This window comes from Pholis gunnellus (genome assembly GCF_910591455.1).
Source record: "Pholis gunnellus genome assembly, chromosome: 19".
Lineage (NCBI taxonomy): Eukaryota > Metazoa > Chordata > Actinopteri > Perciformes > Pholidae > Pholis > Pholis gunnellus.
In genome coordinates this window covers 13,859,661-13,882,478 of record NC_136546.1, presented here as the reverse complement: position 1 = coordinate 13,882,478, position 22,818 = coordinate 13,859,661, and the positions used below count along the sequence as shown (strand labels likewise).

The following is a 22,818-nucleotide window of genomic DNA, read 5'->3' as shown; positions in this document are numbered from 1 at the left end:
GCTCTAACTTATTTGCTTTGCCTGGCACTGTGCTGTCAAGGAATGAATGTGTAAGGGTAGCTGAATGGTAGCTTTGGCAATGTTGTCACTATCAGAATGATATCGCAGCGGGACAGAGGAGAACTGGCTCGGTTTTATACTGTCACAGATCCCAAAAAGCACCTGAAAGGCTATACTGTGTATAAAGTCACCGCGAGGGTAAGTAAAGGGAGGATGGGCACTCAGGGCTGATGCTAGGTGTTGTTAGCTAGCTATCTGTCTAGCTGGAGCTGTGCTAACCAAGCTAATATGATGCAAACACAAGTAACGTTACTTTAGCCTCTCAAGGTTAGCTGGTAAGTGTAACTGCTATTGTTTACGTGTAATCGTTCACTTACAGTAGCATTCAGGCTTGTTTATATTTTAATATGTGTTTGTATTCAACCCCCCAGTGGATTATCTAGTTGCTAACTTACATTAGCAATATTAGCAAGACTGATTCAACCTAAACGCTGTGTTGACCTGGTTTTACCCGCTGGGTAGCTAACTAGCTAGCTCAGTTAGTCCTATATGTAGCATTACGACAGATAAACATGAAGGAGACGATGTTAAGAATCTTTAAGCAGAAACAAAATGTGTTCAGACTCAAACAATAACTAGCAGGTTCATGTTGCCATTATATTTTTAGGCAGGTTTCCTTGATAAATGCCTTTGAAAGAAGTAATTAACGTTGTGGGGATCCTTGTTATCAAGCCTGATCTAGATGGAGAAATGTCAAAGCTTCATAACCTTAAAACATTAATGTATGAACATGAAACTCCATGAGTAAGGTGTTGCTTTACTATAAAGCTAATTCAAGGTAGGAGAAACCCTAGATAAAAAGAAAATGTGTTTCAGTTTCAGTTTGAGACAATCAGGCTTTTCATTTGTACGCATGGGTCCCTGTCCCCATTGATAATACACAGCAACTCACAGATCAAGTGCTGGTATAGTAAGTCATGCGATGATGAAATGAACAGACGCATCCTAATATTCAGCCAGTTACCAGTTTGTGCAGTGTTACAGATTGATGGTCACACTCCCAGTCCCATAACGTAGAAACAGGACCGGCTGAGTTTCTTTGTTATGATTGTTGGTGATGTCGCGTTCCTACACTCACTCTGCATATAAAGCACTCATTGTCACACTCAGAGCTGTGTCCCTGCTCATACTCGTGCCAGCCTCTCAATAAAGTCTTGAACCAGCGCCGGCATCTTATACTTGTAGATATAGGAATCGCCCACACAGAGGTTCTAAACCCTCTAAAGTTCTCTTCCCCCATTCTCCACATAGATAATCTCCAGGAAGAACCCAGAGGATGTCCAAGAGGTAAGACATGCAGCCGTTATTTGCATATTGTGACTTAGTGAGTGTGCAAAGCATTGGCAGACTTTCTTGAAAGACGGGAGTTTAATGGAATCTTTCCGAGGGAATTCCCCCTGCAGGGTTGGAGGATAGGCCCGGCTTCTGTGCAGTGTCAGCTATCTGTTATGTAAGACTGTGAGCTGTGTGTGGCTTTATGTTCCTTATCCACATCCTGAAACGAGAGATCTGGTAAAGCAAAGCTTAATGTTTCTGCCCAGAAATTTCAATCGTCAAAATAAGTCATATATAAAAGCAGAGTATACATCAGGAGAATCTCTCCTTATTTCTCTTTTTGTATCTTAAGCTTACTGACACACTTGTCCACAGTTTAAGTATTAAATATTGCTCAAGATAACTGTTCTGTCTTTTAAAAGGTTTTAGATAACATTCGGCTATTTCCCTTTTTCACAATGTATCTAAAAACATGCTGTAAAAACTTGCATGCATGCTCTCTAGCATTTGTCACACACTGAGGAATGCAGTCTAGCCTGGATCCAGTGCTAATGCAGCAGGCGTGATGTCAATTACTGCATGCATGTCTAGGAGAACACATACCTCCATTATTTGGGCAGTGCTCCAGTCTGGGAGTGGTGCTCTGCTCAGCCCCTGTTTTCTTCACACCAGCAGGCTGGCCAGGATTTTAGCAAACCGGACTCGCAGCTCAACATTAGGCCATTATGTTCGGCTTTATGCCGCAGAGTAAGGAACTACTTTATGCATGTTTGTGTCTGAATGTTGTGACTTGTGTTGGACGTTTTATTGCATAAGATGAGCCGTTTGACTTAACTTAGCAGAGGAACAACGGCTGAGTTTTGATTGGTTTTTAGTTTCAGGCTATGGAGAGGTGCTGTTGACAATGAATATATGAATTACTCAGACATTTTAAATACAGTACTAATGAGATTACTTTTACAGACAATTACAAAATCTGGTTACTTCTTCAAGCATCAACATTTGTTGAATTAATTTGGTGAAGCTTCAGGTATTATTAAACAGATTGACTCCTCCTCCTCCCTATCTTCATCCATCTCTCCTCTTGTTCTTTCTGTAGATAACGGTATGGAAGAGGTACAGTGATTTCCGGAAGCTTCATCAGAACCTCTGGCAGCTGCATAAAAATGTTTGTAGCCAGTCGGAGCTGTTTCCCCCGTTTGCCAAGGCCAAAGTCTTTGGTAAGAAACAAATGCCCTCGATTCCCCTGTGTCACACATTTGTCCAGATAAATGCAAAGAGACCAACTGCTCGTCATTGAGGAGTCTTCTTCTCCTGTTCTCGGTCCTCTGCTACCTTTTCAATACCGTGGTTGTTTGCGTTAGTGACAGAACTGTGTGACTGACTGCTGTAGAGAGACTAAATCCTGGATCTTTGGATCACTGAAGGAGCAGTGAGGACTCTGCCCCCCTGAGGCAGCTCAGTGTCATTAAGCACTACTCTTACTTGACAGTGCAGACTTACTAACCTAATGACGGGCCCCCTACTGTGTTGACCCCTCGACTTGATCAAATGCCAACTGTGTGTCCGTCCTGCAGCTCTGAATGCAAATGCCCTCTTCCTGCCTTTTGTTACCACTTGTAATTAAATTACGTCTGCTCATGGTCTTCCCTTACCTTTTATTCTCCGCTATTAGCATACAGCCTAATCACTGCCTCGGCTGACTGTATGAAATGCTTCCTTTTCATTTGCTCTGGGTCACTGTGTCCTAAGTTCACCAGTGAGCCGGCACGCTTCATTAACCTCCCACCACCACAGCAACGTCTTGAACCGGACTTGAATGGTTTTCTTCAACAGTGCGTGCGTTATCTTCTCTTTTGTTTTATCCATGCATGCATGCGCAGGTCGTTTTGATGACTCGGTAGTCGAGGAAAGAAGACAGTGCTCCGAGGATCTGCTGCAGTTCTCTGCTAACATCCCTGCTCTCTATAGCAGCCAGCACATCCAAGATTTCTTCAAGGTACCAAAAAAAAAAAAAATCCACACAGAGAAACACAAACGTACTCCCAGACTACTTTGAACTGCAATGTTTTTTTAATTCTCTTCAAGGGAGGCGAGGTCCACGACGGCTCCGAGCTCATTGGACCAGCTGAGCCCTTTTCAGACTTCTTAGCAGACAGTTTATCAGACTGCAGCTCTGACGGTACGGTGAAACACAACAACACTTCCTCAAATCCGTCTTCCTCTTAATTTACAATGACTTGTATTTACAATCAAGTCACACTTGCTCAGAGATTTGTGGCCATTATTTTGTTCCAGTTCAGAGAGACATCAGTGGTGCGGATGATTTGACGATCACATCTGAGTATGGTGGTAAAGTTTGTTTGTTTATGTTATCAAAATAACACACACGCACACACACATCCATGAGAGCTCATAAATGGACTCATTAAGGAGTGTGTATGTGTCTGTTTTGACCCGGGCATTGCTCTCCTCCCCAGGCCCGTCCAGTGACAGCGACCTGACCTCCCTGGGTGTGGATACCGACTCTTTGACTGGGCTGGATGATGGCATGGCCTCAGGCCGCACCTCCCCGAACCAGCCACAGGGGGGAGCCACCAACATTAGCAGCAGCTGCAGCCCCCGCTTGCCCTCCCTGCACGATCGCCGCACCCCATCTCCTGCCCCGGTCCCTGCCTCCTCCGCCCCTAACCCAGAGGTCAGCCGGCCGGGCCGCACGCCGCTCTTCTCCGGCCGTCTGAGGAAAGCCGGTGGTGGCAACCCGAAGGACGTGAAGTCCGACTACCTAGACAGAGCCAGTGAGCTCATCTGTTTGGCTGTGCAGAAGGAGAAAGAGCAGGACTTTCAGGCAGCTTTCTCCTGCTATCGCAGCGGAGTGGACCTGCTGCTGCAAGGAGTGCAAGGTTAGTTTGGGAGAGCGCTTGGTACCTACATGTGCAGCAGTGACACAACTTCTGTATAATGGGACAAATTCTTTCACTAGAGACCAGATTCTTGAAGAATACATTTCTTAAATCGGCAATTAAATTTGTGTATCGTACATGTCTCATCATTTTACACAGTAGCATCTTTACGTGTGACCCTCCCTGCCTGGTGAACACCCACATCTTTTACACTTTATGCCCCAAAATTGCAACTGTCATCTCCAAGACTTAGTCCAGATTCACACGTGATGAAGCTCCCTCCAGAGTCACACAGGACATTATACACAGACTAAGTAGTACTCGATTTGACTACTAGTAAACCCATTCATAAAATCTTCCCTGGCCCACAGATACGTGTAGGTCATGATCCAAGTTTTGAAAACGGTCCTCTTGAACAGGTACTTTCTTCAAGTGGTGATCATGAATGTCTATCTTTTGATGGGTGTCCTTGTGTTTATGATAGCGGAGATTCCAGCAGCAGGGTTGCTGCTCTTTAGTTTGACCCTGACATTCCCTCAAAGAAGACATCATCTTTTACCCAGTGGTTTATTACCTTGTCATAATAACATGCTGTTTTGTCAGTAAATAAAATGCTTGTACAGACACTTTGAACCCCGCTGCGCTGTAGAAACTGCTTGGTAAAGAAAAATGCATGACCCCTTTTTTCAGGTGAGCCCAGTCCCACGCGGCGAGAGGCAGTGAAGAAGAAGACCGCCGAGTATCTGATGCGTGCAGAACAGATATCCAGTCAGCATCTGAGAAGCAGCATGGGTCAAGGGTCAACACAGACAGTGGTGAGTGGGAGGGGGATGCCACTGGCCTGTGTGCTCTCAGTGTTAGATTATGCAAATGTGCCTTATATGCGTGCATCCACCAGGGTCCTTAAACCACTTGAGACCGCATATCATATAAATATTACAAACCAGACAGTTGTTTTCCACATCATTATGAAATGTGTTTTTCTTTGTCCAAAGGCTTTGGGGGCACATTGTTGCCCGTCCAGCAGCAGAGGAAGCCAGGAGAGTCCTTCTGAGGAGCTGAGAGCATACAGGGTGCTGGGAGTCATAGATAAGGTCAGTTCACTTTTGACAAATCTTGCAACTTGCAGCCACATTTTGTGAGTTCACTTAAAAGTTGTTTCATTTATAATCACAAGCAATGATTTGGCTATTTCTTTCTACTAAGAGATGCTTCACATTTGTTTGATTTGATGTCAGAATCTTCTCCTTGAATATAATAATACATATGGAAGAGGTTCTTACGTTGACAACTATAATGGAGGTCCTAACAATGATTTCCTGCCCAGATAAATGTAGACGTGTCAAATGTCTCCTCCTTGTGTCCTTTCCCTTTTTAAACATCTTTTTTTTTTTTTTTTTTTAAATCTGAGGCAATAAAGCGTAATGGATTTACTGAATGGTACGGTAAGGGCTGAGTGTGTGTATGCTCAGCGTCAGTTATGACTACCACAAGGTCAGTTTAGGTTGCCGGTCCTCTCAACCAGCTGCCGGCGAAGCAACTTCACCACTCAGCCATGAAATGACTTGGCAAGCCGCTCAGAGAGCTGCACACTACGTTGAATCAATGATGCTCGTCCTCCGCACACACAAAACCCCAAGGAAAATGTTGATACAATACTAACATGTGTTACTCTACAGAGGTGCATGCAAAATCCACAGTGTGTCAGAAACAAATCAGACACGCAGCAAAAGGAAAAAAGAAAAGGGGAAACTGTGCTATCCAGAAAGGACCCAGCTCTCCTCTCCTCTTTTTCCACCTCCTCCTTCCTCCTTTCACTTTTAATGGGGACAGAGGGGACAGATGGAGAGAGCTCCTCACCCTGCTGCCCCTCCTCTCCACCTCCCCCCTTCCCTGATGTTTGTGTCTTAATTATATTAGCGCCCTGGCTAGCACTGCCACTCTGTTTACTCACAGCTCCATTCATATCCATTTAGCCTGCACCTGTTTGGTTCCAGCCAGGGTCACATGGAGAGAGAGAGAGAGAGAGAGAGAGCGCGCGCACCCACAAAACATACGCACGCAGTGCGCTGTGTACGAACACACAGCGGGTCACACACATATGCTTTAGCTCTCCCCTGAGATGCTGGTGGGGGGGGGGGGGGGCAGAGGAGCAATGAAGATGTCAGGGAGAAGGGAGGGGGGAGATAAAGGATAGGAAGAGACAGAGGGAAGAAGGAGGTAGGGATTCAGAGATGGCTCTGCTAGAAGTTACTGTGTCTGCCATGGAGCATTGCATTGATCTGTAGTTACATCTATTTCAAGGAACACGTGCGCATCACATACATCTATGAAATTATGTAAAATACTGAAAAAAAAGAGTTTTTTGTTCAACCAAATTCAATATACAATGATTTTTATTTTTCGATTACTAATACTACATGCTTTTATAGATTTATTGTACTCATTGTCATGTGGGACTTGGTTTGGTCGACACAGCAGGATCTGACACATTAATGCCACTTTTTTTTTTTGTATAATTTAAGGACCTACATTTGTCTTGCAGTGACCCTCATGTGTGACCCGACCCGGTCGTTGAAATACTCTGGAGCGCACAACCACTACATCATCCTAGACTGTGTGTGTGTGTGTGTGTGTGTGTGTGTCTGTTCATATCTGGCAATTAATGGCACTCTTCCATCACAGGTTCTTTTGGTCATGGACAAGAGAACACAAGAGACGTTCATCCTGAAAGTAAGTTTAAAATACGTGTGTGTGTGTGTGTGTGTGCATCCTTGTCGTACTGACTGTAGGTGTGAAGTGTGCCAGAAGCCCCTGTGTGTGTGACCGTTTGTAATTGATTCTAATGGGCCTGTCCCTGTCAGCTCCTCCGCTCTCAGGTGTGAGACGTGTGCCAGATGCCAACGCACAGCTCAGGCACAGATGAATACACACGTGCGCGCTCACACACTCGCACAAACGGAACCAATGTGAACTTTACATGTAGCGCTGATAGATCTGTGTGGCTGTTTTTAAAGTCACGGGCTGTGTGTGGCTTGATGAATCCAGTGACTTTGGGTTGCCGTGGGGCAAAGCTGGAACCTTGTTAATAGGAGGTTTCTCCTTAGTCTTCACAGAGGCTAAAACACTCACCTTCCTCTACCTCCTCCCACTCATGCCCTCCATATTGAGTTAATGTTTCTTTTCTCCTCATGTCCTTTTAATGCATTGCTCACTTCCTCTTTCTCTGCATCCTTATCGCAGGGTCTGAGGAAGAGCAGCGACTGTGGGCGGACTAAGCGGACAATCATGCCTCATTCTGTGCCCCACATGGTGCAGCTAAGGAAGTTCATCGTCTCTGAAGACACCGTTTTCCTTTTGCTGCAGTATGCTGAAGGTAAACACGTGTGTGTGTGTGTGTGTCATCTAATGCTCACCAACTTCATCTTCATTCTTTTGTCTTTTCCCCTCCCCTCACCTGATCTCCCCCACACACACACACTCTCTCTTCTCCCACCCCTCTCTCTGCCCTTGTTCCAGACAGATGTTTGATAGAGATGGGTGTGTGTCACAGGTCATTATTCTGAATACCAGGTGGCGCCATGCTTCATTAGCTATGCCAACACCTGGGCCTCCTTACAACCCACTTGCTCTACGATGCACGTGTGTGTGTGTGTGTGTGTGTGTGTGTGTGTGTGGGGGGGGTGACGACGTACAATGAAATCAAGCCATATTTTTTTTTAATGCTCCATAACCTATTCAATCTGGTGCACTCTATAACCACCCTGCGCTAATATTAGTGGACAGTATTTAATATCATATGAACATAATCTAATAAAGCCAATCAAAATGCCAGAAAAGGCATCGTTTCCCCACAGTTTGCATTTCAGCTGTGCGATTAACACAATCCAGGGTTGCTTCTTCTTTAGTGTGCCGTTAGCAGCTGATAGGTTAAATGACGACAGGCAGGCAGACGGAGGGAGGCGGTGACCTGAGTGACATTGGACAAAACAACATGTGGATGGTTTTACTTTCTAAGCCATCGAGTTGCCCTACTATCATTATCATCACTGTGAGCTCCCTATCCATTCTCATCACACACAACAGATGCTGGCTTCCAATTGCTCACGCTACAGCTGTGTATGTGTATCTGTATGTGTGTGTGTGTGTAAGACAGGGAGAAGTCAAAACGCTAACATAACACTGGGAACCTAAAACACACACACACAGCAACCCCATTTAGCCAAATTGGATTCAATCATCAATCAATCACTGCTCTTGTTTGCCTTGGTTACTCTTTCCTAAGTGGAATGAGCCTTACCTAATTTCCCCCAGTGTCTAAGGACTCCCAGAGGCCAAAGTCAGGAACTGAAAGTCTCTTTTGCCCCGCAGGTCCTTCTTATCACGGGCATCATATACAGTTCATTTTGCCCACCCTGTTTCAGCTATAGGAAGCCATTGAAACACTTTTGAAAGTGGTTACAAAGTCTACATAACTACAAAACTTTGTTTAATTATCAACAAACCATCTCTATCCGTATGTTGATACTACTGCCTCTCTGTGCTTACTTACTGTATGAGTGAATGGTGAACAGAAATTGGCAACTTTCAGTGCTGCTACCGTTTTGGACGATGAGAAGGAACTACGTTTAGACCACGGTTCCTCCTATTGAAACACAGGTGGTTGCTGAGTTCCGAAGAACATTCCTGGCGTAGTTCCAGTAGCGTGGTGTGCTTCATTTGTCCTCTTAATACCTCTGCTGTCTACTGTATTGGATACACCCTTCTTTTTTTATTTGTCTTTAATGCCCTGTTTCCTTCATCCCTAGGGGGGAAGCTGTGGTCTCACATTGGAAAGTTCCTGTGTACTTCCAGCCCAGAGGAGAGCTTTGACATTCCCTTCATCCAGAAGAGCCACACGGCGGCAGTACACTCTCCGCAACACGCTGCACCACAGCTCGATGTAGATTCCGCCAGTTCTGGTTCTGGGCCGGTGTCTTGTCCCGCTTCCGTATCGGAGCTCCAGAACAAAGGGGAGAAGCCGATCGCGTCTCCTCGGAAAAGGGTTCTCCCTCCCAGGCTCACTGAACAACTTGGGGCCCAGTCGGACTCTGGAGCCACCTCTGAGGAGGAGTGCACCAACAGTTATTTGACACTTTGCAACGAGTACGAACTAGACAAGGTCGAACCAGATGCACTAGAGGAGGAGGGAGAGAAGAGCGAACAGGAAATGCCGTCGCTGGAAGTGCCCGCCGCGACGACCACCACGTCCTCGCGTAGCCGGTCACTGCTGAGCAACGACAGCCTCTCGTCACCGATCAGCTCTCAGGAACTCGGCTTCTTCACAGAGTCGTCCGACAAAAGCGGCAATGAGCAATACCGCGGCGAGGGACAGGACCACGGCGAGGTGTTCAGTCCTTTGCCGTCCCCTGCTGTGCCTCTGTCTTTGGACCAGTCCAAGCACACGCCAATGGAGTTTTTCCGCATCGACAGCAAAGACAGTGCCAGCGAGGTGACCTGTCTTGACTCGGGAGAGCAGCGGCCTTCTCAGAAGCCGGTCTCCCTCTTTTCCACATCCGACCTGGGCTCGGATGTCACTGAGGATCTTCCGGAGCTGGCTCAGGAGGTCAAGGGCCACAGCTCAGAGCTTTGGGGGTTGGACTGTAGCGATAAAGGCTCCAACGAGTCCGTGCCAGTCATCTCGTTCAAAGAGGCAGTAGGGGAGGATGAGGGTCACCCGCCAGACCTTTTGGTCAACCTGCCTGTAACGGGCGGGACTGTCGACTCTTTACAGGAGGAATTGGACACCTCGGGGGTGTGTCTCGGCCTCGAGGCCACAGCCTCGCCGAAGAAGTTCATCCAGCCTGATGTTTTACAGCTTCACAGCCAGCCGGAGGAAGGGGAGGAGCAGCCACTGGAGCAGGAGTCTTCATCTCTATGTACAGCCTCTGCGACATGTGACACTAGTGCTGCGTCTTCCTCTCCCTTCAACTCGCTGTGGGATGACTGCAGCTCGGCGTTCGGGTCAGAGGCCTCTGACAAAATGGTTGTTCACCCTACATGCCAAAATAATTACCTTGACCTTCCAGTTACTGACATTCTGAACGGGAAACTCGAGGCCGGTACAAGAGTAAATACAGACTTGGTTCCTAACCACAGCGGCGAAAGCACAGACTCTCAGACAGAGGCTCGCGCAGTGGTCCAGAGTTTATTCGGTCTTGATGGCGAATCATCAAGAGTTATTAGTGATACAGACGGCTGCGAATTTGATAAAGAAGTATCGCGGCTGTTCGCCGAGCTGGACGAGCTGTCGTTGGCTGCGTCCCAAGCTCGTATCCCGGAGGAGTTTGTGCGATGCTGGGCCGTGGAGATGGTGACAGCCCTGGACTTACTGCACCAACACGGCATCTTTTGTCGAGACCTCAACCCCAACAACATCCTGCTCGACCACCAAGGTTAGACATCCGTTATTATCGTAAAGTCTTTGTTCGGTAACATCCCACAATCTAGTCCAGTATAAGAATGGGGGGGGGAATACAATGTAGAATACGTTCTTATGCCACAACTGCTTACGAGCTATAATATTAGGGAAGCATTGCAGTACAGTTTAGTTGCACAAAGTTTAGAAAAAGATATTTAGTAGATATTTCAGACACAGTTCAATAAGGACCTCATGAACATCTTGGGTGAAATCTGCTCATATTTCTCCTATATCGAGCATATAACCACGTCTCTCTGAAGTCAGTCAGCCATGATGTAATGTATTTACTCAAATGAAGGCTTTTCCAGAGAGGGGAAAGTGTTTTTTTTCCCTACCAGGAGGTCACAGATTCCCCCTCAACTTCTTCCTTTTGTCGTCCTACAATCATCTCTCTCCGCCTCGTTATCAACAAGCGTCTAATTAGCTGAGTGGCTGTTTTCGTCTCCCTGGTGGTAATTATTGTTCTAAAGGGCCCATCAACGGCGTAGTGTGGTGCATCAGTCTGGCTAGCCCAGGCTAATGGCCACGGCTACCTAATGACACCATTAGTTCTAATGATAGCGTTAACGGGTAGCCGCTAAACAGGAGTAATCGCTGGGGCCGTGTGCTTGAAAAGCTCGCTGAGGGATGTAGAGAGGCAGAAAGGAACCGGTGGAAGGAAGTGCTCTGAAGGTGAGTAAACAGTTTGAAAAGTATCGAGTCGGAGCGATTTGCGACTGTGTCGGCTTGAGGCAGAGCACCAGATGAATGTTTCTTACTCTTTGAGCCGAACGCTTTCCCTCTCTCCCTGTCTCCTTAGGTCACATTCAGCTCACCTACTTTTGTAGCTGGAACGATGTGGAGGAGTCCTGCGACAAAGAGGCCATTGCCAATATGTACTGTGCACCAGGTGAGACATATGCTCGTACACTTTATCTCTCTGATTTCTCTTAGGTGCCCCTTCTAAACTTGTTATTAATTGGGAGCCTCTTTTTGCGTGTCAGTAAGGAGCTTTACGTGGGGTTAATTCTATGCAAGCATGCAGGGCCATAAGTAGGCCACTTTCCCATGGTCACAAAACCCTCATTCATAGCCAGACATGAATAAACAATCCACGTGTACACACACACACACACACACACACACAGCACTCTAGAGAGTAGAGAGTATTCTTCTCCACTTTGAAATAGACAGAAATCCATACGCAAAGGTCCTCTTTCCATTCTGTGCATTTGCTTTTTTTCACCCATTAAAGAAACCTTCATCTTAAGGATTCATGCCGTAATCACGATGACGTTTTTCACTATTTAATAACTCGTATTGGTTTGTATCCGGAGGATAAATTAGAAATATTTAGTATTTACTCGCAGTTTGGAGAGGCTGGCTCTGGTTGTAGTTCTCTCCTCGTCCTGTAGAGTGTGCTGTTGTGCAACAGTGAGACAGCAGCGAGGTAACTCCATGTGTCGCCCTCAGCAGGCTTGTGGCAGCTCCGGCATGCTGTTTACAAGCTGCCTAAAACAAACCGCTGCTAGACTACAGCACCATGTCCCTACTTAGCACTTCTGTGTGTGTGTCTGTGTGTGTCTGTGTGTGTGTGTGTGGGGGGGGGGGGGGGGTCTGCAGTGCATGTGTGCACACCCGTTTGTCATCTATGGGCGGATACTTCTTCTAATATGTTGCTGTTTTAAGCATCGGGCTTTACACTTGGGATGCTGGATGGATTAGGTGTGATGTGTTTGATTACATCTTTTCTTAAATACGCAGGACGGATAACTGCTGAAAAACTCTGGATGGATTTAGAGACGTACACAATGACCCTCGCACCCATTCACTCCCCCACGCACTTATATTAAGCTATTCTCTCACACTCATCCTCTCTCTCAAGCCGGGAAGGTCACTTCAGATTTAAATCCTCCTTGTGACGAGAACATACAGTGTGCCACTGTGGTAATAAATCTGAAAGCAACAAATGCTTTATCTAATATTCAAAGTGTGCATTTTTTTTTATTCCCTTTAGAAACTGCTTGTTTAAAAGCCCACTAATGGAAATAGAAGCACATAGAGGCATATGTACGGTGGCCAGCGGGAGATGACCTAAAGACACACTGGAGCAAAGCTCAGCACAAGGAGCTTCATGTGCACAATGGAGCTTAAAGCCTAAGTGCCAATTCGAGACATGTTTGACTCTGAAGTCACTGTGTAATTGATGTAGTAATTGTTCTCGTTAATATCAGCAGCGACGGCTCTTTATACTTGTCTCAGAGAGTGGATGGTAGGTCTGAACAGTCTTGTGTATTTAAAAACATAAAATAAAATGATTGAAATTCAAAAAATGTAAAAGGTAGATTTAGACTAAATGTACACTTGACTCACAGATAATTTATAACAGCACTCATAAGCCAGTTCTGGGTCAATCAAGTAAAGGTTTAGGGCAAATAATGTATTGACTACTTTTTTAAGTTCTCAGCAGTCAAAACTGGAAGGTATTTATTTTAAATATTTTATTTTTTCAGACTTGAAAGGCTGTCGGCAACTTTTGGTTTCTTTACTTGACAATCCGATTAATTCACTTTCAAAATAGTCATTGAATACGTCCGTACGTTAATCAGCTCGTCTTTTTCAGCACTGTAGAATTCAGATGTAGACAAATACAAGTATATCCGATGTTGGACTAGAGGAGCTGAAGGAGGCAATCGGAGTGGTGCCCTTTGCATCACATTTGGGCGGTGTTCACATTCGGCTCACTCGTACAAATATGAATAAATCCCAGAAAAAAATGTTCAATGTTGTGGATAAAAGCCAGCGCCTTAGTGAAATGAAGTGGAATAGTTAAAGACTGTTGATCCCACATGGATCAATGGATGTAATGTGTTCAAGCAGCCAACAGGGGGTGTGTGACGCTGTTGCTGAGCGATAGTGTGGCTTCAACATACATTGAATGTACTACGGAAACGCTGGCAACTTTCTCTTTCTCGTCTTTGTCCACCTTTCTTTGTTGCTCTAAATGTTAGTACGCACATATTACTAAGTAATGGCTCTCATCTATTTGACATGTTTTTAATTCATACCCGCAAACCCCGTACGATCGGTACATCCATACATCTGTTGATGTACAGTATGTGCTTGTTAACACACACACACACACACACACTCTCTCTCTCTCTAACGCAGAGGTTAGTGAGTGTGTGTCTCCCCTGCCCTTGTTATGTATTGCTGTTTATCCAGACAGGGTCAGCTCTGGCGATGGCTTCATTCCTGATGACAGATTTATGACTGTTTGCCAGAAAGCTAGCAGGGGGCCTGCTGTGACCGTGTGTGTGTGTGTGTGTGTGTGTGTGTGTGTGTGTGTGTGTGTGTGTGTAAGACGGAGAGAAACATGTTTTTACAACGCACGCATTCACACCCAAAAAACACGGGAGTGGACTCGGAAAATACAGTGACATCTGTGAATCTATTTATCCGGCACTTCTGCTTATTTATTTTCTCAGCAAATCGTCATCATTATTGATAAACATCAGATGACTAATCTTTTGTTCTCTAATAATAATAAAACCGCTATTGAGTGACAGTGAGACACGACCTGATTGGAGCAGCAACAGGAAATTGTTTATTGTTCTGCGGAGAGGGAAGCAAGGCCGAAACCAATTCTCTTCAATGTCTAAGAAAAGGGAAACTCAATATTCTTCCCCTCTGAGGTGACAAGTCCGACTTTTAGCTGCTCAGCCACAGCGTGATCTACTGGAAGATAATGTTCAGTTCCCCTTTTCACACAACGCTGTGTCATCTCTTTGTTTTGAAAACCTTTTCAAGTAAGAAAATGTACTCCGGACGTTCTTCGGCTTTATGATTTGAATGTTATCAGATATTCAGTCCTCACGGTAAAGATGAATCAAAGGATTGTATTTGAATATATAACTTATTTGGTTTTAACAACAATTGTCACCTTTTTAACAGAGCCTCATATGAGACCGCCTCAGTCTTGGAACGTCATAAACCGAAGCCTCCTTACTTCCTACCTGCAAACGCTTTACTTCCCCTTTCAACAATGACTGCCTGTTCAGTTTTTGGGGAAGTCACACTAAGAGGAGAAGAGAGAAAGTTCCTTATGCCCCCCCCCCCCCCCCAGCCGAGAGGAGAAGGAGTGGTTAAGATACAAAGCAGGAGGGAACTGCATTGTTAAGGGGAAAGGGAAGAAGAAGAGTCCACGAGGTTAACGCTGTAATGTTTGTCTCCAAACTCCTCCGTATCCTTTTGTTTTCTTCTAATTATTTTTTTGGGTTGGTGTGCTGTTTAAGAAAGCTTTGTGGAGGTATGGTCAAATTAACGCGTCACACAGTGTAACAGTGTGGTTTGAATGACCCATGGCCCGTGGATGCAGTTAATTCTCCCCTCCCGTCCTCTCTCTCTCTCTATCTCCCTTTCTCCCTGCCTCGCTCTGACAGAGCGGTAAGTGTAGCCAGCTCCACTGTACTCTCCCTGCAGCTCCTTAGACATTAATCCATTGTGATGACATCGACCTTGCTCTGAGACGTGTGCTTGTGTGTGTGCGTGTGTGTGTGTGTGTGTGTGTGTGTGTGTGTGTGTGTCCAGTATCTCCCCTCCAGCTCATAACTACGCAGGTATCACTAGTCCGTTCAATGACGATCTTCTCTCCTTGGCTGTCAAAACAGTAGTCCTGGGGAGCCCTGAAGACTGGTTGCTCAGTTGGCTGTGTGTGTGTCTGTGTGTGTGTGTGTGTGTGTTTGAGTGTGTATGAATGTGTGTAAACGAAACGTGCAAGTCGTATCATAGCCCTCTCTAACCTTTACTGCAAGAGAGCCGCACAGGCCCCTGGAGTTCCTGGCAGCCTCCGGTGAGACGAGGGGTCTTTGTCCTCCTCTGCTCCCCCAGCTGAGGAGCCTGGTCTCTGGGCACACGCAGCCGTGACCCGGGGTCCCAGCCCTCTGGAGAGAGCGGAGCAGAGGGAAGCTGAGCACAAGAGGCCATCTGGTACCCAGTGGAACTAGCGCGCACACACAGACTCTCTCGCTCATATACTTTTGACTTTAGCAACACGTGTGTCGCTCTTGGTTTCTGTGTCATACTTCAACACATGCTGTGGAGTCCCAACAGCCTTCCATCAAACTGGTTGGCCGACTGACTCTGGATCAGACTCTCAGAAAGCGTGGCCATGAGGAGGACAGATTTCCCATGAAATGTTTATCTTGAGAGGGTTTTGTAGTCCTGACATGTATGTCGAGATGGTAAATGATGTCTGTGATTATTGAGAGCCTTTAACTAGTTTTGGTTGTCAAGACAAAAACCCTCTGGCGGACTGCCATTAGGGTCTGTGGTAAGGCTGCAATGATTTGGTAATGGATGAATCCTTTAAGTTATTTCTCCCACTTCTTTTTACTTCTTTTTTCGACTGTTAAACAGACAAGACATTTGATTTAGAGTAAATTGCGATTTCCTAATTTGCCACTATTTCTTGACATTTCACAAGCCTAACAATCAATAATAAAATAAATGTTGTTTTCAGGAGCTGAAAATGGTGCGGGAGAAAATAAAACTCAACAATAACGTTATACTACTTCTCAGTTGTTCCTGCTTTACATTTCTTGGTGTGTGTGTGTGTGTGTGTGTGTTTGAGGTCAGGTCATGCAGATGGTGTGAAGTTGCAGCAGACGGTTTCCTCAATTTAACTGCTTTTTTATTATGCAAATCACCCTTTTATGAGACACACACTTGTTTGTGTGTGTGTGTGTGAGAGACCGTTCATGTTTTTGTGCTCATTTTGAATTGATTGTATCAATTCAATGAAATATTAAGTAACCCAAGATGTTCGTCGGAAACTGTTTGTTGAGGGTTTTTTGATGTAATTACTAAAGCGGTCTCTTTTGCACTTAGCTAAGCTGAAGATGAGTAAATGATTTTATTCATAAATATTGGGTTATTCTTTTATTTTACATCTATGATCAGTTGACTAAGTTATTTCTCTGATTTAATGATTAATTCCGCATTTTCCCTCCTTTTTTTTTTAACTCTCGTTTCAGAGGTGGGAGGAATCGGGGAGGAGACCGCAGCATGCGATTGGTGGAGTTTGGGCGCCGTCCTGTACGAGCTGCTGACAGGCATGGTGAGTCAGAAAGTATGAACAACGCTATCTTTGTATCTAAGGTGTTGTGGGATGTCTGTCGGTGCCTTGGCTTTCAACTCTCTCACACTCCTTATGGTTGTGCCAAGTTGTGTATGATTCTGCGCGCGTGTCTGTATGTTTGTTGGTGGAGTTTGTTGTTTTGGTGTGTGTGTGTGTGTGTTTATGTGTGTGAGGTGCGTCTTGGCTGCCGTCTCTTACTCTGGTTCTCGGGGAGTGCCAGGGGTGTCGGTGTGACTTTCTCCCCCAGCCTGAGCTCCATCTGCTGGGGCAGGGGGGGTCAGCTCTCACCGGGCCTGGTTGCTGGCTCCTGGAGCAGCGCTGGGCTTGAAGCGCGCCGATCCGAGGTCGGTGTGGAAGGTGAAGACCAGGGCGGCTCTCGAGGTGCTGCTGCTCGGCCGGGCTGTCTGAGGGACGATCTTTGATGGGGAGCATCTCGGAGCCTTTTTGTTTGCAAGACAAATGATTCACATGCACATGCTAATTACACCTTGCTGCTCTCTTGAAGGACAAACGCACATACAGTTGCACGCACAGACAGGCCTGTGCAGGTGCAGACCGACTCTTCAATTGTCCATTGTCTATTCAATTTGAATAAACTCTAACTGATTGCCAGTGGGCATATTTTCATATCAGCTATCAGCGGTTTCCATCAATGGCCCCAAACATGAGTCTGGGTGTTAGTTAGGTTAGTGTTTCTATGTTGAACAATACACACACACACTTACCTGGAAAAAGAACAAGTCAGACACACAGATGTCTCCTTTGATGATTATGTCTGGGTACAGCCCTGGCAAGGATACACACACACAGGCACACATAGTGTCTCTTGATCCTTGCAGGATAAGATCTTGCCTGGAGCAGTCTTGACTGTGGCTAGGAACCCAGCCAGAACTCCTGCAGTACGTACCAGGAGAGAGAGAGAGAGAGGCAACCGACCTAACTGATGGAAAAAAGCACACGGGGTCCCCCAACACAAACGGTTCACGGGCTTACGTCTTGCTGCACACGCTCTGTTCTAGCATTTTCAATTTCAGGGCTCAACAATAAGGACTGCCTGCTTGCCTGGAGCAAGTACAATGCCAAGTCTGGGGCGAGTAAATCTAGCAAACACACTTGATCGATCGGGCTAGCGGTAAAAAATAGATAAACACATTGTTTTGTTTTTTCCCGTAGTGGATGATGGAAGTAGCTAAGGAGTGATCCAGCTCGCTTCCTCCTCATCTCTGTGGAGAGTTGCACATGCGCAGTATTGATCGGGCACTCGTGGCGGCGAGTAAAGTCTTTTTAGCTTTCAATCATCCTGGAAACAGGAGTTAAGTCGGGAAAGAGCATGTGGGCGAAACTCCAACTATGTTTTCCCCAAGTTTGAGAACAAGGCGGATAGAACAAGACAATTCACTTTAGTCTTTGTTGTTATTCGCTAACTAGATAAATAGAACAATTCATATAGGGACAAGTAAAAATTTACTGTGGGCAATTAGATTTCTGATCCACTTGACCGACCAGGCAAGTAAAAAATAAATAAAGTCGAGCCCTGAATTTTGAGGTTTAGATACGCTGAAAGATGTCCTGTTGCTACGTACAGTGATTATGGTCATTATTGTCAATTATTTTAACAATGTGGCTACATGCTGTGGTTGGAAAAGCATTTGTAGGTCTTGTGCTCCCTTTTCTCTCTCTCTCTCTACTGAGATTATTTCTATATTTTTTTTTCCCCAGAGTGCAACAATTCCTTGTAATTGCCGGTTTGACCTCGTCATATTTTACTCTTAAAAACAAATAAAAAGGCTTTGTATCTACTGCTGCCTGCTTAACTGTTGGTTCTTCCAGCACAATAGCTCTGCATAATTCAAGAACAAACTAGCCCATGTCATTCTTCCTGTGACACACGTCAGTTCTAAGAAAGAGCAACAGTAGTTCAGTCACTGCCTTGTTGTAGTTGGTGTGATCAGTGTTGTTTCAGTTGCTCTGGCTCTTTGGTCTCCTCCTATTTGTCCAGCTCTGGTGCTCTCACATAGACCCTCGGCTCTGCGGGTGTCAGTGTAAATGTCCCTTTAGCTCTCGGGTCTGTCAGGTTTTCTTTGTTTTGATTGATCATTATCTATTCTTTCCACCCCTCCTTCCCTCTGCACAGTCTCTGCTGCGGTGCCATCCAGCAGGAATCGGTCGCCACACTGCTCTCAACACGCCCGAGTCTGTTTCAGAGGAGGCCAGATCTCTACTGGAGCAGGTGAGAGTCCGGTGTGCTACCGGTAACGTCCTGTTGTAATGTACTGTAACTCTGTTAATGTCATGTACAGTAGCTAACTGAGTGGGCCACACAACTAGATTGTCCCCCACCTCAACAGAAGTTTGAAGATTCTGCATTTATCATACATTCTTTACAAAAGTCATTTACACTTGAAGGTGCAGATTGAAAAAACTTGAACATAACTAATGACTTTTTCTGAATGGGGATGGGTGGGTGAGGGAGTCTTGCATGATAGTTTTAAAGTAATAATCTGTTGCATTTGCAAATAAAGTTACAACTCTCACACTGGCTGGTGAACACAATGGCAATGAAACAGAGATATAAAAAAACGTGTATATGGATTATTTCAAATACCCAGCAATAGTGCTTTGTTAGAAATTAGTCCTCTAGAAGAAGAACTTGGTTAGCATGACCTGCTACAGTGGCTCAACAGGCGTAAAAAAACTCTACCTTCATTGACAGAACATGCATCACAGTACTGAAAACACTCTCTGGGAATAAAGACACAACTTCTCCAAATATGTTACAAAAATAAACACCAGAGACACGTTAGAACTGATAAACACACATCCTAGACATAGTGGACATATTATCTTATATATATATATAACAGAGCTTTCTCCGTGCTTATATCTTGAAGCTAATTGCTAATCCTCAACACTGGTTATCTTTAAACGTATATTAATATCGTTAGTGGTTATGCGGAAACTATGGCGTCACTTTTTACTACTTGCACTGAATTATAAATGCCTCTTATGGTCTCCGTTTTGTCTGCAGCTGCTCCAGTACAACCCAGTGGAGAGACTGGGGGCAGGTGTGGGAGGCGTGGATGATATCAAATCCCACCCTTTCTTTGCCAGAGTGGACTGGCCCAAGTAGACGCTGTGCATTGTGGGACTGCGGAAACCAGAGCTGCATGCTGGGAGACCGGCTGTCCTGAATGAATTCCTTTCAGACTGGAAACACAAATGGACAGTAAATTCAGATTATGCATTTCTCCACGCATCTCCCATTTTCTGTATGGCCATTCAGTCCCCATGTTTTTCTTTCTTTTTTTATACGGAATTTGCCAAGAAGCAGTATTACTTTCCTTGTAAATTGATCATTTCTTTATCTCATGGAGGGTTTACTGTGTGACCTTTTTGGTGCAGGGAACACTGAACAACATGTGTGGTGCAATAATTTATACAATAAGTGCTGGTACAGAGTGATGATCCACTACGACATTGTTGCTTTTACACTCATACAATAGCGGTAAGTCAAAATGACATAAGTGAAAGGTGACATGTTTTGTGTTTACACTGCATTTATTAAGTTGTGTAGGTTCACCATTCAAATTGACAGACTTAACGTTGCTACATTTTTTTTATTCAGAGCATTATTAGAGCAGCAAACAACTATTATCTATTAAAGATAAAGTGGAGTCGCTCTCCCTCTCTGTGTGTGTTGTAATCAGAGTTTCTCCGCTCTTTGTTGACACAGCCGGGCCGGCTGCACGTGCATGTTAGCGCATGTGAGAGTGTCCCCGGTGGCTAGTTCATGGCCGCCGCGCTGCACTGCGCTCATACGGTAGTTACATAACACTGTCCCGACCAATTGCTTCATCGCGGAAGCGTAGCACCCACCCTTTGGTTCCACCCTCAGGTAAACACTGTTTGCGCTGTTAGCACTGTTAGCTTCTAGCCGGCTCGGCCGTCGCCTTGTTGAGTGGCAATGGAAATGCTCCCAATCTCGTACGTTGTACCTTTAAGTCAGCTTTCCTAAAAACACAAGTGCAATACGCTCAGTTTGTTGCCGCCTATAACATATTCATTACTCCATACTGAGCCCATTGAGATTAGCTGTGATGAGCTTAACATTTGATGATTGGGTTGTGTTGCTCTGATCGAGGAACAGATATTCAGCCAACAAGCTGCACGTACAGTTACAGAGATGGACACTACAAGATGAATAAACACAATATTTTCAGGTAGGAGATGGTTTTGTTGTTGAGTGAAGCATTTAGTTAAAAGAAGATTCAATTATTTAATAGATTTTAGCTGGAAAAAGTGTCCGTTTAACGCCTTCTCCCTCCGTAGTCAGGCCCGTGAGGTCAGTGAGGAATGATGAAGAATGAGGCGTGAACCACACATTTCAAACCAGCCCTTTTACAGAGTGTAGTTTTTATGAATGACGGAGGAAACTCTGTACTGTTCACTACATTTTTTTTGCATGGAAGAATATAATTGTCGTAATACGTGTAGTGCTATGAAAGTTCTATCAAACAATAAATTATGTGTGTCTTGTAAATAGACCTTTTTAAAGGATGTTGTGCTGAGTGAAAGGTACACCCAGGCCTCAAAGCCTTGATCATGTCCAACGTGTCAATCACTTACTGCCTCATCAATCAAATCCTTTTTATTTGATTGTGTGTGTTTTATTTAAATTTTCCAACTTGCAACACGGATCTTAATGCTGATTTTGTAATATCTACAATGACATACATTATATGGTAAACATTCCCTTGGTTACATTACATGCAATATATCACTTCCTGTATAATCAAAGAAGACTTTTGAGATTTATTGGAGCATATATCAAATGCCTCATGATACATTTCTTTAACAATACACAGTTAATCACTCCACTGTAGATGCTGCACCAGGGCCATATTCCACATGTTAACCCTTTTGTCACACTTCAGTTTTCTTTTTCTCGGTCTGTCCTGTATGTCGGTACTGGTCTGTCAGTGCACTCTTGATAACAATAAACACACCTGGATGACAACGTCTAGTGATGCTTCCGTTATTGATTCAGCGATTACGTGTCGAGAGCTGGGAGTGTGTTTGTTCTGAGGCTACAGCTCCTCTTATCAGCAGGACCGATGATACTCCTAGAAAGCCGCTGTCACTCCCGCTGAGTGTCACTGTGACAGTAATATGAGCCAGCACAAAGACACACACACACACACACACACACACACACACATGGTACATCCCAAGCACCCATTGATGCACATGGGACCTTTTTGGGGTGCAGTTATGGTACTACCAGCCTTAAAAAAATGTCTTTAATATACAGTATGTGTTTCATATTTTGTTTTCCATAAAGCATCAGGGTACATCCAGGTATGCAGAAAACGATTAACTCCCCAAATATTACATCTTTGTGATAACTGAGTCAACTTGGAGTATGCAGAGAGATAGATAAGCTCTATGCCTCTATCTTTGTGTGTAAACTAAACGGTCTAGTTTTTGTTTAAACCATACAAAATCTAAATGTAAAGATGACAGTTTGTCATTTTTTTGGCTGACACATAATGGCACATGACCCCCCGTAAAATCGGGAGCTGGTGTCTTTATTCATAGTTTTTTTTGTATGGATTAAGGAAACAAAAATAGTTTTTTTTAGCAGGTTGGTGGATGTTGTCACCACTGGAGAGAACCCGGCCGTTTCTCCGTTTCCAGTCTTTATGCTACACTAAGCTAACCAGCTGCTGTCTGTGGCTTCATATTTATTTATACATCGGGGAGAGGTATCGGTCTTCTCATTTAACTCTTGACAAGAAAGCAAAGCATTTTTTCTTCAAAGAAAATATACTTCAATTAGCAGAAATAGATTTACCAGTAGATTTGCTGGATCTGTCTTGAACTTACTGCAGTTAAAAAGGTTTCAGCTAAAAATGTGAGTTGAATTTGAGGATGGCGATGGTTACTTTGGACAGACATTTAGAAATCAAACATATTTCATTGTGGATCGATACGATCTCTTA

The 22,818-nt window shown here is 44.8% G+C and overlaps 1 protein-coding gene across 2 annotated transcripts; it reads left to right on the top strand.

The window, feature by feature from the left end:
• Positions 1-46: 46 nt before the first annotated feature.
• rps6kc1 (ribosomal protein S6 kinase polypeptide 1) lies at positions 47-21,795 on the top strand. Of its 2 annotated transcripts, XM_079180235.1 has the most exons (16): positions 47-198; positions 1,312-1,347; positions 2,435-2,555; positions 3,219-3,334; positions 3,424-3,517; positions 3,634-3,687; positions 3,816-4,238; positions 4,929-5,053; positions 5,234-5,332; positions 6,924-6,971; positions 7,482-7,614; positions 9,047-10,672; positions 11,498-11,587; positions 16,713-16,795; positions 18,951-19,046; positions 19,845-21,795. In XM_079180235.1, exons 1-16 carry the CDS (start codon positions 97-99, stop codon positions 19,944-19,946), a joined length of 3,348 nt encoding a protein of 1,115 aa, XP_079036361.1. In that variant the 5' UTR covers positions 47-96; the 3' UTR covers positions 19,947-21,795. The 2 variants fall into 2 exon arrangements, with proteins under 2 accessions (XP_079036361.1, XP_079036362.1); XM_079180236.1 differs by lacking the exons at positions 16,713-16,795; positions 18,951-19,046; positions 19,845-21,795 and adding an exon at positions 14,632-14,986.
• The last annotated feature ends 1,023 nt before the right edge of the window (positions 21,796-22,818 follow it).